Source organism: Coturnix japonica, chromosome 14 (genome assembly GCF_054131305.1).
Source record: "Coturnix japonica strain WE chromosome 14, WE-NBRP24, whole genome shotgun sequence".
Classification (NCBI taxonomy): domain Eukaryota; kingdom Metazoa; phylum Chordata; class Aves; order Galliformes; family Phasianidae; genus Coturnix; species Coturnix japonica.
The window spans coordinates 13,020,573-13,037,041 of record NC_140676.1 but is presented as its reverse complement, the minus strand read 5'-3'; the positions used below and the strand labels follow the sequence as shown (position 1 = coordinate 13,037,041).

Here is a 16,469-nt window from a genome sequence, read left to right as displayed (position 1 = left end):
TGGAGACCACAGGTAAGGCTTGTCAGGGCCAGTCAGCCCTACTGGTGCTCTGAGACATCCTTACCACTTTAAAGGCCAGTGCTATTTATCCTGAGCTGGAATACTTCAGATTTCATTAGTAATACAGAAGTAGCAACAGTGTTAGCAGCCACTTACAAGCAAAATAGTAGTGCATATGTAGAAGCAATCATGATGCTGCTGAAGTATCTTAAGCATTTGCTAAAACTTTTGTTACCTAGGAAGGATGGTCTGCTGGACTAAACACAGGAGGAGCCTGACCTCTGATCCACCATCTACTATATACATTGATGCACTCTGAAGGGAAATCATTTAAGTAACAATATCTTGAAGTTTGGCAGTACATAAGGATACTTCAGACACAGCCCTCCCCCCTTTTTAAAAAAAAAAATAAAAATCAAGGCCATTCTCAACAGTGCTAATGTTCTTTATATCCCATGTCTTGGAACTGTGGCTGGAAGTGAGATTCTGAAATCATGGCTTAGTTTTGTACCGATAAAACAGGGCTTACGAAATCTCTCTAAAATCTGTTATCTGAGAGGGTAATGACACCAGCCTTTTCAGAAGGCAAATAATGCTAAGATGTTTCATAAATGGGTTTTCAGTTTCATTTTTTGCAGTAGTGTAACATTGATAGAATAATGCATCTTACATACTGCATATGAAGGTGAAGGTTTAACTGTAGTAGGCAAATCCTACCCAAACTGGAGAACATTTACAGGAACAAAATTGGCTATAACTGCTTAGAAAAACTCTAGAGTTGGATGGTAGGTTTGTTCCTGCTTCTTTCCCATGAGCTGTACTTGTCCCAGTGGAGGGCAATGAGTAGAACTGGTGCATTAGTGAAAGGGAACTGGCATAATTTCAAGGCTTTTACTTGCTCCATCATTCCCTGTGGGTGGGACAAAATTTCAGGCTTCCACTTACAGTTTTTCAAGTTAGCATCAACTGTCTTCGTGTTCTTGGTCTGATGTCAAAATTGTTTTCTGGCAGCTGTCAGAACATTGATATCTTTTTAATTCTTTTTTCTTTTAATGAGGATGGAAAGCTTCTAAAACTGCACTGATGAAGGAAGGACAACCAGGAAGACAGGAAATGACAGACTCCTTAAATAAGGGAGGGTGTTCCACAGTCTAACATTTCTGAAGGAATTTCTGCCAATTAAAACAAGAAAGTGAAACAAAATATCTTTAATAATAGGATCAGAAAAGAGAAATTGCAGATCGTGAAAGCTCTTCTCAGGTTTTGTAACATAACATGCCTTGCACTGTGAGGCTATGGCAGTCACCGTGTATTAATGTGACAAATCAGTGGCACAAAATTGAAAGTAGTGGGTGTGTCAGTTGTAAAAACCAAAGGGAGAGGATTTAATATCCAAACACTCCCTACTAAGTTCCTTGAACTTTGGAAATTATGGCTTTCACAGGGAAGATTTTTATTGGAAGGAAGGGAAAAAAAGGTTGGGATGGGGGAGGATTGGAAACCTTAACTCTGAAACATTCAGGTTTAAGTTTGCTGTATAAATCCTCTGAGGGTAGCTAATCTGTAGTCAAATCTTACGGCTGAGGGTGGGGCCATCCAACGCCTTTCCATTTGGTATTTCCTTTGATATGTAAGCCCAGTTAATACATAATCATTTAAAACATAATACTGTGAAGATTTTCTAGATTAATTTATTGACTAAACTTATTCTCAGCTCAGTTTTGTTTGCAAAGCAGAAAAGTGAATTAGATCAAATGGAAATTACTCTAGAAATAAGAAAAGTATTTGCAGAGCAGATGCATACTTCTCTGTGCATAATGTATTTGAACAAACTTCCCTGGGATAAAATATGAACAGGCAGAAAGCTTATTTCAGTACAGTGGGTTTGAAAGGCAGCCATTTATGAGGCTCAGTTAATCAGTTTACCTAGGAGTGGAACATTTTGAAATAGGTTTAGTTTAGGTTTAGTTTACACAAAGGAGAATATGTTCAGTGCTAGCACAATGTACATCATCCCAGTATTTCCAAAACGCTGTCAATTTACCTTGGAAAGACCTCCTCAGTCATCAAATTTGGTTTGCTGAGGAGCTGAGTCTATTTTACTCTGTTTGAAAATGGAAATTTTTTTGTTGTGCACCACCAACAAGAAATATGAGGTTCATTGTGTTACTTATAGGAATCATTTAAGAGATGCTCAGTTATTTGAAGAAGTCATTCCAAACTGTGAGCAGTTTTTTCCTACTCTGCTGGAGTACACAAACATACCTTCAAATTCTGAACTCCTGGTTGTTACACAATCATTTATTATTTAAAAAGTACTTGTAAAGAGTTTAATTACTTTTTTAAGCTTCCTAGGGGTTCCATTTCAGCAAGACTTTGTCCTTGTGTTTGAACATCTTGTCAAAGAAACTGACTTGGTGACAGGAGGAAATATTTTTCTTTACTATATCTGTTGAATAAATATAACATGACTACGTGTTTCAGAGAACCCATATTAACTGGTGTGAGTGATTAAAGATTGGTTTGCAGCCAGTTGTACAGTGAGTCCCTGGTGACTCTGAGGTGGGGAATAACTGCATTGGTTGGTTGGTAGCAGCATCTGCTGTTCTGTACTCGAACTATTGGATGTGAAGCCAGTGGGAGCCAGCTCAGCTCTGTGTCTCACTGCCAGCCCTTAGAATTATTCTTACTTTTCTTAAAAAAAATAAAAAATAAAAAGTCTAGAGTAATATTGGTTCACAAAGAACGTTCTGTTCATTGTGAAAGTAATGCATAGCTTCTCCTAACTACTAATTTTGTATGTTAAGAATAATAACTGATACATCAATCAAATGCATGTTTTCTCCCATACTTCCTTGTGGTTTTCTTTGCATATATAATTGCTTGTAATTATTTAAATTCAATTATGTACTCACCTTTCAGTAGGCTGCGTGTATTTTGTCTGTATTTTCATGGTCGAGAGATAAAATACCAGATGCATTTTCCTGGGCATTACTCTATTCTTGAGGTGCTAGAAGTTCGATGCTGCCGTGAACAGTGGATTATCCCACTGATGTCGGTGAACAACCAGGTTATAAAGACATAGAGAGTCCTGATAAATGGAATTTATTGTGCGTGATTTATGAATTGTTTACATACTATCCTGAAATGTGTGACATACGAATCTGCATATCATTGTTACTGAATAAATGCTTACAAAATTCAGCAGTGAAAATTTGGGAATGGTGAATATTGGTTATAGGAATGCCATATTAACAGCAAGCAACATTGAATTTAAATAAACATTGAATTGAAGGATGTTTTTAAAAAACTACAATAAATATATTTTTTTTTTACTTCAAGTTCTTTCATTTGTGATCATAAAGGACAGATACTAGTTGTCCTGTACTGAAAGGTATAAAACTGTAACGTGTTTTGCTGCGACTGAATTGCAAGTAAAAGTAATTGATGTTCCGTTAATTTATGTTCCATGGGTGTTGTTCCTTCTCATTTCATGTGTGCTCTGGAGGATGGACTACTGACTAGTTGTGTCTTCTCCTCCTCAGTGTTCTGCAGAATGCGGTGATGGGATCCGCACACGTTCAGTGGTCTGTATGACCAATCATGTCAGCAGTTTGCCTCTGGAAGGCTGTGGCAATAACAGACCCTCCGAAACAACTCCCTGTAATAATGGTCCCTGTGCTGGTAGAGTGGAATGGTTTGCTGGGAGCTGGTCACAGGTAACCGTTACATTTAACACATCTGCGTGTTTTCCATGGGCATCTTCATCTTTCTTTTTTCTTTGGTTCCCCCCACACAAGGATGATGTGTACCCTAAGATATTTCTACATCTCTGTGGAATGCTTGGATATCTTTTATCTTTTTTCTGTGTTTTACTGAAGTAATGTTCTCTGCTTTTCTTCACCTCCTTTTTTTTTTTTTTTTTGCTTTTTTACTTTGAGGAAAATAAGACTGTCTTCTTTTCCTCCTTACCTTAATTTTTATTTCTATTCTACTTACTCAACATATTTATGAAATGAGATGTCAGAAAGCTGTTAAGTTAGATCCTTTGTAATCATGTAGATCTATGGGGTGGATATAGACAATAGATAGAAGATGCAAGATAGTCAACAGCAGTGACTAAAACCAAAAGCTGGCTTCTGTTTCGCTGTGTTGAAGAAAAGAACAAAATGTGGTTAGTGGCCAGTATTGTGACGTTCCTTTTTCAAGGTAAATAGTTTCCTTGATCTACACATCAATATTCTTTCTCATTCTTACTGAACATTTCTGCTGTCAGATTCAAAGGAATTTCAGAAGCTGTCAGCTGGTGCCCAGGCATTTATGTCCCTTTGTATAGGCATTTCTTCAAGTTCTTAGGGAAAAGTCTCTTGGCCATGCTGTTAACTCACTGCATTTCAGATTCCAGTTGGTAAGGACTTGGAAATTAAACTGGTACAGCTGAGATGGACATTTACATGCAAATGCTTCCAAGTGTAAGTGATAACTGTTTGTGTTGTAGAACAGTAATAATAACTTCAGACTTAAAACATGCAGTTTTAATAACGTAAAATCTGAGCCATGACTTACACTGCTCCATGCAGGTGAATAGGAACTTTGTACCCATTCCTGTTGTCACTGAAAGAAGTGTACAATATGGTCATTCTAACTCTCTCCATCCTGGTCTGAGTAAGGAAGTTTCTTTCCTTCAAATTTTGCTGTTCTCTTAAGTCTGATTCACCTTCTTTGTTTGTATGAGATGGGTTTGTGTTTGATGCATAGCAATGGAACAGTGTATTTGCTGTACAGTGTCTGACAATATCAGTTCTACCAGCCAAATCCTGACTTTAAATACCTCAATGAAAGCAAGCAGTCAGTAGACCGGAGCAGGGAGCATTGGTGGGTGATGTTCTGCATTTTGCTTCATTAGAACCAAGAATTTTAAGACGCTGCCTGTTGGAAGAACCATTAAAAGAGAGCAGTGACAGACCTGTTCAGTGTTAAGAGAAAGTGTAGTTATCTTACTTTGTATAGGGTTCATTTAGGTACATTCATTTTCATTTGTCTTGCATTTTGGGCAGTATCACAAATTCCACTCTCTCTCTCTTTCTATATATATATAAAAAAACAACATTCACTTGTTTAAGTCTAGAATAAACCCTTGAAAGTCATGTCCCTTTATGCAGTGTACAGCATACATAGCTGTAATCATCTAAAAACAAATTTTAAAAGAGCCAGTAATTTTATTATTTGTGTATTTAACCTTCAAATGTGCAGTGAGAGTCCACGTGAGTTAAATTTGCTTTCCAACACTGCAGCACACAGACATCAGCAAACATGAAAAGCACATGCTGGCAGATCAAGGCATTTTCTTTAAGCCACAAAATGTGGGGATGTGTGAAGCTCCAGTACAGTGCTCTAACTTTGGAACCTCAAAGAAAGGTTCAGTGCATGCAATCCTGCTTCAGCCAGAAGCAGTAACACTGTTTATGAAGAAAATAAGTTATGATGCTTCTCTTTTTGTTAGAAAAATTCAAGTCCATTTCTATTTGTAGCTACAGGCAAAATGAAACTACTACACCTCTCCAAATGCACACTTGTAGCCATATCTCTTATTCTTCTGAACAATAATTAGTTCTATGTTTTCAGTCTTTTGTAGCACTTGGAATAAAAACAAACAGTACAGTTTTAGCCCCTGTAACCATTTTTAAGATTTAAAGTTAAATATATAATACCTAAAACTTATAATCCATTTTCACTTGATTAATTAAGTCATTACTATATCCTGTGGCATTTTCTTGTGACTAGTTCCTAACTGACTGCTGGGTACTTTGGCAATGCTATATACAAATAATAACAATCCAAGGGTTATCTGGGTTACTGTTGTGGGTCTCAGGGATAAAATCCCTATGGTAGGTTCTTGAAATCCCTTGTGGTAGGTTCTTACAAAATACTTTACCATTTTCCTTTTTCCTTAAGTCATACCTATACCACAAATTGAAGGAAGGATATAGTTAACTTAATTTTACCATTGACAGAAAGAACCTGTTAAAACAAGTTGATGAGTTTTGGTTGATAGTGACTGAATGTGTAATTAAAAACAGGGAGTGAGCAATGGTTTACAAGTTTTCCTGATGAATAGTAATTTTAAGTATGCATGTGTGTATGCGCTCGTATTCTTTTATTTAAGGAACAGGTGATGTGGACAAATACATTACTTCAGAAACGAGTTGAGGGACACAGTAGAAGAACAAATCCTACTACTTTTGTGTTGTCTGTCCCAGTGCTCTACTGAATGTGGTGGTGGAACTCAGCAAAGGGAAGTCATTTGTGTCAGGAAAACCGAAGGCAAATTTGATGTTTTGAACCCCTACGAATGCTCATATTTGGAAAGACCTCCCAGCCAGCAATCCTGCTACCTCAAACCCTGCGGATCTAAATGGTTTCATACAGAATGGAGCACAGTAAGTCTGCTATGCTTTTCTATGGCTTGTTTTGTTTGATGCATCTTTTTCTGTGTATGTTGAAAGGGAACCACATTGGGTTAAAACTGTCAATCATTAAATAAGGCTTAATCTTGCATAGACATTGCGCTAAAAAGAAAGCATACTTACTCATGATTCAGTGGAGCTTATGCTTCAGTTTGAGTTCCCCTTGTCAAGAACCTTGAGAAAATTCCTCATCCAAGTGAAACAAGATTGTTGTTTTTTTCCCACTTTCAGTAAATGCTCAACTAGGCAGCTCTGGAAGGCAGAGAAGAAGGTAGAATGATTTTAACAAAATAAATCCAATGAAGGAAGTCCTAATCTTTGTTCCTTACTTTGCAGATGTGTGTAGATGTTTATTTCAAAATAAAGATGCCAATTGCTCTCATGATAAAGTTATGTAGGTTTAAGTGTCTCCTTTGATGTTACTGTAAATTAATTCTTTACTGTTAGTTTAGATTACATAATTTTAATTAGAAAACTCATTTTCAAGTATGAATCTGCAAGTGTGTAACCACAAGAGAACCAGATGTGTGCATCCACAGCACACAGCAGATAAATTCTTTCTGAGAGGCATGAGAAAGAAGCTGTTAAAACTGAGAGTCTGATAGGAACTTAGAGAACCCCGGCCATTGTTTAAGTCCCTATTCCTAAGAAGTATCTTAAAGTCATAAAACGTGTAAGCCTTTGTGACCACCTCCTTCATGTACAAATGCATTCGGTTTCTCTATGCATTGTTCTGTTCTCCTTTTGACACCATTATGTAGAAAGTATGTGATGTTTCTTACTGTTAAAACGGAAGAAAAAGGATCAGAGGATCAGTTGTGATCAGAATAGGTATTTCAGAGCCCCCTGTACGGGATTTTGAAACTGTCCAGTTTGTATCTTCAGCAGACATTTTACTTGATCCAGAATCAATGGCATGACTTCTTCAGTCATGGGCATTTAGTGGCTGGCTGATGCAGAATGCTGGGTTTTATATATATCATATTGTACATAGCCTCTAAATTCTATCTCGGTTCCATTTCAAGTACTTTAAGATCTCCACAAATCACAATAGAAGTTGGGGTTATTTTGCTGTGGTTGTTCGATATGGAATAATTAAAATATTCTATACAGGTGTATAATGACTGATTACATAAAAAACTGAATGTATTCTTTTACTGTTGCAGAAGGGCTGGTTCTTTCCAAATTTCAGAAGAGCTGTGCATCAAGATCAGAGAACCTTCTAAGACTCTATTATTGTGAATACTTCAGTTTGCTACAGTACCCGATTTTATGTTAGTGATAGGTTGTTTTTGCTATGTTAGGGGGAAAAAACAAACAAACAAATAAACAAGAAACATGCAAAAACACTCAGAAAAGATTCTGACTACTTTGGGGCAATTAAAGTTTCTATAATTATAAATGACCCAGGCTTAATTAAGCCTGTGAGCATTTAGGTCTTTCTGGACAGTGAGCCAAAACTGAAAGGCCTTGCTCAGACAGAATTCTTAAAGTGAACAGGGGATTTGCTTCAATGATAATTTGTATAATAATTGACTTTGGAAATAGCAGGACTGGCAATTACAAAAGTCTTTGGCTTTGAAACAGATTTTGAAGGAACGCAGAAATATTTTCTTTAGAAATTAAAAGGAACCTTTAGTGCTTGGTAAATCATTGTGCTGGAAGAATTGGAAAATAAGCAAGCACTAGAGAAACAGCAATTAAAATGATTCCTGACTGTATAGAAATGGAGGCAAAAGGGCAGTGAAGGCCAGTGCAGTCAAGTAGTTCAGCACAGGAAGTTGTTGAAATAAGGAGTACAAACCTTGTGGAAAGAGTAGGTTTGGAAGATACATATAAATAAGCAAAGGAGAATAAATCTAATTAGAGAAACAGGAAGCTAACAAATAAATTCAGAAAGGGAGACATTCTTGCGTGCTTTCAGTTGCAGAGTCTCACATGATTATTTGTTCAGTTGCTCTCCCTATAGACAAGAATGTATTTGAACTTTGGAAATTGCAGCTCTGTGTTAAGGACTTTACAGTTAGAAACCAAAATTTACAGAAATGGAGAAGTTGATAAAAGGCTACTACAATATACATGGATGTGCCCTTCAGGTTCCCATTTTTGTCTCTATCTTAGCAAAATCTCCTATAGCCTTCATGAACACTGTTTTTTGTTGCAGTGTTCCAAGTCCTGTGAAGGAGGATTTAGAGTTCGAGAGGTGCGATGTCTGTCAGATGACATGACAACCAGTACTCACTGTGATCCACAACTTAAACCTGAAGAAAAAGAACCGTGTAACACACAGGACTGTATCCCTGAAATAGGTAAAGTAGAGGAACTTTGTGTTTCAACCGTGGAACTCCATCTAGTGGAGAAAGAGGTTGTAGAGTTTTTCTTTCTCAAGTACAGAATTTTGTTTTTACACAAACTTTGGCTCTTCTCTGTGGTTGAAGGTTTTTGTTTTCATTCCTGATTAAAAAATCTTTTTTCTTTGAAGTACTTAAAAATTTGGCTTTCTTTTAGAGTTGCCAAGAATGTGAGAAATGTGCTGCTGTGGAAATGGCACAGATTGGTGTTTTTATACAACTTCTTTGCATTCTCAATTGTTTCACTTTGCAGATTCTTGAAAAAAACCCACCAAGAACAAAAGATCAGGCATCATACAGCGTGTTTGGTAATAGTTCTATAAGAAACAGCAACATTAAGTGTGATGTTTAATGTAAGAACAGAAATAGAAAAAAATTGTTTTTCTTCTCCATAAACTTCCAGTGTGGCTTGAACACTTTTTCCTCAAGATTTTGAAGACATTCAGGACAATTATGTCATTTTATTTTCTACAGAGTAAATACATCAAGTTTTTCAGGCATTAAAATTAGTCATTCTTCTCCTACAGATTTGACTTTTGCATTGTTGAGAATGCTAGGAAAAGGAAAACACAAGTATTCAGAACTAGTTTGAACTCATATTCTACAACAATTATTTTAATACTGAGAATTATTCTTTAACATACATTAATTACTTTAAAAACCGGTATGCCAGCATTGTGCAGTTGTACAATACTGTTGCATTGCTGTTGTTTCTTTTCCAGTTAAAACAGACTTGTACAGAATGGATCATTTTTAGAAACAATATTAGCATTTTGTCATTTGGTCTTTTTCGCTGCCTAAGTTTCAGTGATCACATAATGGTATTAGCTGTCACTTAGAATCTAACTAAACCCATTGAATGTTAAGAAAAGCATGAAAATGTGAGCAGACTACATCAGAACAGCTTAAAAAGTAATGGGGAATGTTAAGAACACCAATTGTTTTGTTTGTTTGATTGGTTTTGGTTTTGTTTTAATCCGGTTATTTTCAACCAATCACAGTATTTGTGATGAGGGCTGTGGTTTACTCAGCAGTGGTTTATTGAAACTTGGCATTACTTGAAAATAAATGTTTGCAGGTTCTGTTGCCATCAGTGCACTGCCACAAGAATTTAGTACCTCGGAATCTAAAAATGAAGTGGAGAGGTACCTAAGGGGAGAAAACCAGAAACTTCCCAATCATTTTTATTTAAGCCAGTTGTTTAAGTATTCCTAAGGATAATCACACTTCATCCAAGTCTTTATATATCTTGATCAAATGTGGAAAAACTTTAATCACCTAACTAGCTATTTGTGTAGGTAGCCTATTTTAATTTGACAATATAGGTTAAGGGAATCTTACATGGTAGAGGAAAAGGTGTTGGTTATTTATTTTTCTGCTGTTGTTTTCTTCAGTTTATTCTCTCTTCCTTTTCTTTCCACAGATGAGAACTGCAAAGATAAATACTACAACTGCAATGTTGTGGTTCAAGCCCGGCTTTGTGTCTACACCTATTACAAAACAGCCTGTTGTGCATCCTGTACACGTGTGGCAAATAGACAGTCTGGGTTTCTAGGACACAGATAACAAATACTCTTCTACTCAAAGCAGCAATGTCAGTCTTCAGATGAAGCTTGAACAGTGTTACTGTTTTGACTAGAGCAGGTTTTAGCTTCTTAAAGAGGTGGTTTTTATACTGCTGAGTACATCAAGACACCACATCCTTTCAATTACATTTATTGTGCAGTTGTATCTTTCTAAAAATGTTTGTTGTAAAACCGTGATCTCTTTAAAGCATTAATTTGTATTGATAGCATTCTTTGCACCTCCTCATTGAATAATTATTTAAAGAACATGCCAGCCTTACTATTATGAAATTAATGTTAAAAAAAAAAAAATCAGATCTAGGCAATTACAGCAGATGTTTAACTAGTATGAGTGCGACTGCTATATTGTTTTCTGAGTGCTTGCCCTTACTTCGGTGTTTTGAACTGCCTTAAAGTAGCAGATGAAATCAATGAAACGTGCACATGAGAATAATTATTCTACCAAGAACCCACCCCTTGGAGACCCATTCATGTTCAGTTTTTTAGCGCTCAAATGTATATTTTTAATTACTTCAGTCCATTCATAATAGTAATGGTTATACTCTTTCACTTATACTTTTAGCTAACTTCCTGTCCTCGGGTAGCAGATATATACACATTTGACTGCCAAAAAGTGCCTTTATATTTAATTCATAAACCTATAGAGTTACATTTTTCTAATTTTGTATAGATTTTAAAATGTTACCTACCAGAGTGCCTTTAGCCCATTAAGCCTTTAACAGCTGCAGCCGTCAATGATATTTACCAGAAAGGTGAGGAGCCTTTGCTGGTGTTTAAAAAAAAAGAAATATTTCCATTGGCAAGGTCTCTTTTCTGTAGGGCAGTTTTTCAATGAACTGATACCTCGCCTAATGTCTTGTCTCTGCACTATTGCTTAACCAGTACCATGCAAATATACCACGTCTAGTTGTTGTCTGCATATCAGAGCCTTCCTAAGCAACACCACCAACAGATGCACACCTCTGTGCTTTGTAGTCATCTGTTACTCTTGGTATCAGCTCTGTAAGTGTGGCAGCTGAATATTTGTAATAAGATCTCAACTATTGGTGTTTTTTGGATTTTGATGAGTTATTACAACATGCTTGTCTTCTTTACTCAGTGTTTCACTCATCAGATCTGTTCATACCACTCTCTTTGTACTACTCAAGAAAGTCTCTGCTTACGTGCTGAGTGTCTGTTAGTAGAGTTTAACTTGCATTGAAGTTGTAATAAGCAATAAGACTATGATTCAATGAACTTACATGATGATTTTTCATTTTTGTAATTGCTGTATTTGGCCTTGTGATTTGGTAAAGGTAAGCAGAATGTGCTGTGCAATGCAAATGAAAATGTTTGTGTTATCTGCACATTCTCTAGCTTTTACCTCTGAGGTCATTCAAATGTGTAAATAAGGCTGAGGGAAGAAATCAATATCTCTGCTCATACAACTGGTTATTGCCTTCAAAATAGTGATATCCAGCTGCACATCTATTTTAATGTGCCCGTGGCCTAAATTGAGAAACAGTTTTAATGATGTGTTAAACCTCCCCCAGTGATGTGATAGTACAGTGATTAAGGGGTCCTGCTACTGGATAAGAGGCATATTTGAACCTCATTTAGGATTTGTATCAGAGCCCATCATAGATGATCCATCTGTAAATGTGCATCTGTTCTTGTTTTCTTCATACCACTCTGGTAGAGGTAATGTGGAAGAATGGGTACTGGGAGGCAAAGGTTACTGCTGTGCTGCCAGTTGCACCAGTCCATGTGCTGGAAGCTACGAGCACAGGAAGGTAGCACTCCTCTAGTCTAAAAGCTGCATTGGACTGAGACAAACCTTAGATATTTTGATTCAGTTACTCATGAAGAATGTATTTACAGCCACAATGAAGTATTAAGAAGTGTTTCCCCTAAACTTTGAAGTTACTTTTTGTGATTATAAACCAATAATGTCATTGGATGTTTCTGTATACTGTGTCTTGGGCTTTTTCACTGTACTTAGTTGACATAAAGCCTCTAGAAACAGACATGCTAATTAGAAAACCTTCAGTAAACAGAACTTTTGCAGTTCTGTTTCCTTGTATTATAAAAATCTATCCATGAGGGTAACTTAAATATTCATGATCATATTATATTCATTAAATTCTTGACCAAAGACTGATACAGAGAAAGTGCAGTATATTAGCTCTGGAATCCAGTATTTGTAAATATAGGTTTTCATCTTAGTGTTCCATTGCAGCAGATCTTGACATACAGCTTATAATTTTTGCTGTTATCTCTTTTGTGTCAAGGAAGTGTATCCTGTCAGCTTGAGGAAAAGATTCATTCCATAAAAAGAATTGGTGAAAACTGCAACGAGAATGAAATATGTGGAAGTAATAAGGTTTGCAAACGATTCATAGACAGTAATCTGCTTGCACGTACTCTCCGCTGTGAGAAGGCAAGTCAGCAAGCAGGCAAGTGATCCTGGCCTTTCATCAGATCTGTTGCCATGCTCTGGAATATATGACCAATATGACCATTGGGTTGTTCTACAAGGATTATCATCATGTAGGCATCATTCAGCTGCCATGCCACTAAAGTAAACAATGAATGGGAGCTAAGTATCAAAGAATATATATGTAGTGATATAATCCGGTGTTACTCTTAAGCTGTGGAGCTTTGTGAATTGAATGCAGTGAATTATGTTTATACAAATTATATATAAATTAGTGTTGGCTTTTTTTTTTTTTTTAATTTTTATTTTTTAGTTAAAGGACAGATTTCAGATGTAGCAGTTAAAAAAGATTGTATCACCTAATTGAACATCTGGTGATACGGAAACTGCTAAAATCTTGCTTAACTTGATCATTCATCTTCTCATGTTTCAGTATAATCAAAATACTTTTTCCTGAAATATGAACTATCAAACTCTTCTTTCAGCAGTCTGATGTAGAACTAATATTACCTACAAAGCAAGTGCTATGCTAATATTCCACTGTCATACAAAGTGCATTTTGAAATGGTGACCACAGCATTTGCTTTATAGAGCAGTGCACTGTCTTAGGATGATGCCCACAGGGGCCTGATGTTACTTTCATGATTTTACTGAAAATGACAGTTGACCTTCATGGATGCAGTAAAGTTAGATCAAGTTTAAAACAAATATAAGTAAAAATTGATTCAGGCTTCTGTTGTTTATATTTCCTTTTACTGGTCTTGTAAAATCAATCAAAATCCCTCAGGAAAAGAATTGAAAAATTGCTTCCTTACCTTACAGATTTTTACTTTATACAGTCTGAGAAGACCAGAGTTAGTGTAAGAAAGCTGCGTTAGATTTTTTGTTATTATAGAGTTTAATCAATATAACTGCTTGTAGGGGAAAAAGAGGCATGCTGCTTTCTATCCTCCAGACATGCAGCTGACAGAATCAGCTCCATGTAGAGCAGGTTCTGTGTCTCAAGCGCTCTCTTCCTAGAACTGAAGACTGTTTGTGCAGTTGTTTGTTGTTATCAGGGGTCCATCGTGGTTTGTTACCTCTTCTCAGTGCCAGGTCTAAGCATGTGCAGGTGGGATTGGTTGTGTACAGCAGTTGCATGCTACGTTTGACAACACTTACTAGCAGGGTTGAATTTATGGAGTTTTCCCTCTCGCCAGCTGAGAAACTGAAGACAGTGTGTAGTGTGCAAGCGGGAGGTTTGCTGCTGTGGGAATGACCCTGTGTCTGGCAGCAGAGTCCTGGGAAGTGCAGTGTGAAAGATGTGGGTGTTTTTCCAAGTCAACTACCCTTAAAGTGTTTTTGCTCTCTGACTTAATGCAGGACTACCCCAGTATCCCTGCACAGGGAATGAGCATCTTCCTTATTACATGCATAATCTTTTTTCTTCTTTTCCCCAGTGCTTGAGTGAATCAGCAAATTGAGAACTTTCTGTATGAATGGAGCAGTGCTGGCAGCAGCTTGTGGCTAACAGAACTTCTAAATAGCTGTGGAGGTTACACCTCTTGAAGGAATATCTTGCCTTCACTCTTACTAACCTATGCATCCATAAGTAGTAAATTGTGCTCTCCGGGGCCTTCTTTTGTGTTTGAAACACAATTCTGAACACAGAAATAAACTTCCTGTATTCTTAACATCACATACAGAATATGTCTGTGGGAACTACATTGGTTAGTAAATGTAGTAACATTGTACATTCTATATCTGAAATGAAAAATCAACCAGTAATCATTTTCAGTATAGTTAGTATATCTTAAAGCAAAGTTGTCAGCATTATCTTAATAGTGTGGGTGAAATTCAGGCCTGGAGAAAGGAAGAAAATTTAATAACTCACACCAGACTGAACTTGGATCTTTGCTTATCAGCTTTTAGCAGTGAGAATTAAAGAATGCAACTTCCAGTCTTCTGTATCCCAATTCACTTTAAGGGATTATAAATCAAACTACCAACATACTTGGAGAAGAGCTTAATTCTGAGCAATCAGCCGCCTTGCAGTGACAATCTTCCTTTCTGCTTGGCCTAACTGCGTTGTCTGTGTTGTGCTGGGGTCTTGTGAGACGTGGTCCTGGCAGCTTGGGCTGCCCACACTTGGGCTCCACGCAGCTGGTCAGGAGGCTCTGAAGCCTTCCTTACCCGCATGGATCAGTGAACATAATGCTACGAGTGACTAAAAAACCATAACATTTTTATATATAAAAAAATGTATTTCTGCTTGACCCTGATAATTGATTTTGGCAGAAGAAGGATATACTTTATTGTAACTTATTTTGTTGTTATTTGTAAATACAAGATGTCTATGGGAGATTTGTATTCTGAGCTGTGTGTACGGAACCGGCTACTGCACCGAAATGCTTCAAATATTTAGAATATGCAGATGTTTATTAAAAGGGACCTAATATGTATTTATTTACATATACTATTCACCTTTTGTCTGGCTCTTTCATTATACTGACCCAGCTTCTATGGAATTTTATATACAAGTATTACATATGTATTTTTGTATATATGTCATACTGTAAATCGATAATATAATTTCCTAAGCCTTCGATTAGCCCATTCTGTTGTGAATTGAAGGGGAGTTTAGGCAGGTTGCTTTCTGACTCGTTCAGGAATAAATACGTACCCGTGGCAATGCACCTGAACCAGACCTGTACAGCATCCATTTCATACTGTATACATTTTCTCTCGGATGAAAAACAAAGTGTTAACTATTTTTATGACTAATTTATTTTTTATTATTTGGAAAAAATAAAGTTAATTCCAGACGAACTGGCGTCACACGGTTTATTGAGGGGTCGCCGTGCGGTGTGTGCCCGGCTCACAGCTGCGCTCAGACCCGGCAGTGGCGGCTGCTTCTGGAACCTTCCGCAGGTGAAGTTCTCGCCGCTCCTTCAGTCCAAAAAAAAAAAGTCAAAACCGCAGGTAAAACTGGAGTCCTGCAGCGCTCCCTTGTGTTGTGTAGCCGAGATGCACCCGCAGCTCCCCGCTATTTACCACCCTGTGCACCGGGACTTACAACGCGCCTCTGCGGCCTGAGCCGGGCGGGGCAGCACGAAGCGTCTCCATCACCATGTAGTGGAACCGGGCCTCGGGAAGCAGCGCGTCGTTGTGTGGCTGCCTCAGCGGTAAGTGGGGAGAGGGATCGAAAATCAGGGCAGAAAAGCTGCAAGTGTTCCTAAAACGTGTGCTTTGTGCCTGGGAATGGAGGTGCTGAGCTTTATCAGCTTGTTTGGGATCTCTTCATTTCTGTTTTAATTCCTCCCACTTGTTTGTCGTTACAAGTGGCCATGTGCTAACAGTCGGGCCTTTCCTTACAGAAGGCGGTAAGTTCCCAGGGACAGTGTTTAAAAACATTTGGATACTTTATCTACGCCATCTAGATCTCACAGTGAAATGTATTGCTGTTTGTATTGCTATTTATCAGCTGCTACTTTTTATCTTATTTAAAAGATACAATTTATCACTATGAGTTTAAAAAAAAAAAAAAAAAAAAAGGAGTTTTAGTTCTTTGAAACAAAGGTTTAAAACCCTCCGTTTGTGAGTGCAGCTCTTTGTTTTGGGCGTTCTGGGTCCTGGTTTCCAGTATGTTCCCCCACTGTATCAGCTGCTG

At 37.3% G+C, this 16,469-nt stretch overlaps 1 protein-coding gene across 5 annotated transcripts in view; it reads left to right on the top strand.

Moving 5' to 3' along the window:
- The window catches only part of THSD4 (thrombospondin type 1 domain containing 4), a 237,742-nt gene extending 222,114 nt beyond the window's left edge, over positions 1 to 15,628 (top strand). For all 5 annotated transcript variants that reach the window (XM_015872714.3, XM_085515675.1, XM_015872715.3 and 2 more), the window contains 4 exons: positions 3,546 to 3,719; positions 6,261 to 6,440; positions 8,632 to 8,776; positions 10,242 to 15,628. In XM_015872714.3, coding sequence (XP_015728200.2) covers positions 3,546 to 3,719; positions 6,261 to 6,440; positions 8,632 to 8,776; positions 10,242 to 10,384 — 642 coding nt within the window. In that variant the 3' untranslated portion in view covers positions 10,385 to 15,628. The remainder of the gene's footprint in view (positions 1 to 3,545; positions 3,720 to 6,260; positions 6,441 to 8,631; positions 8,777 to 10,241) is intronic.
- Positions 15,629 to 16,469: the final 841 nt, after the last annotated feature.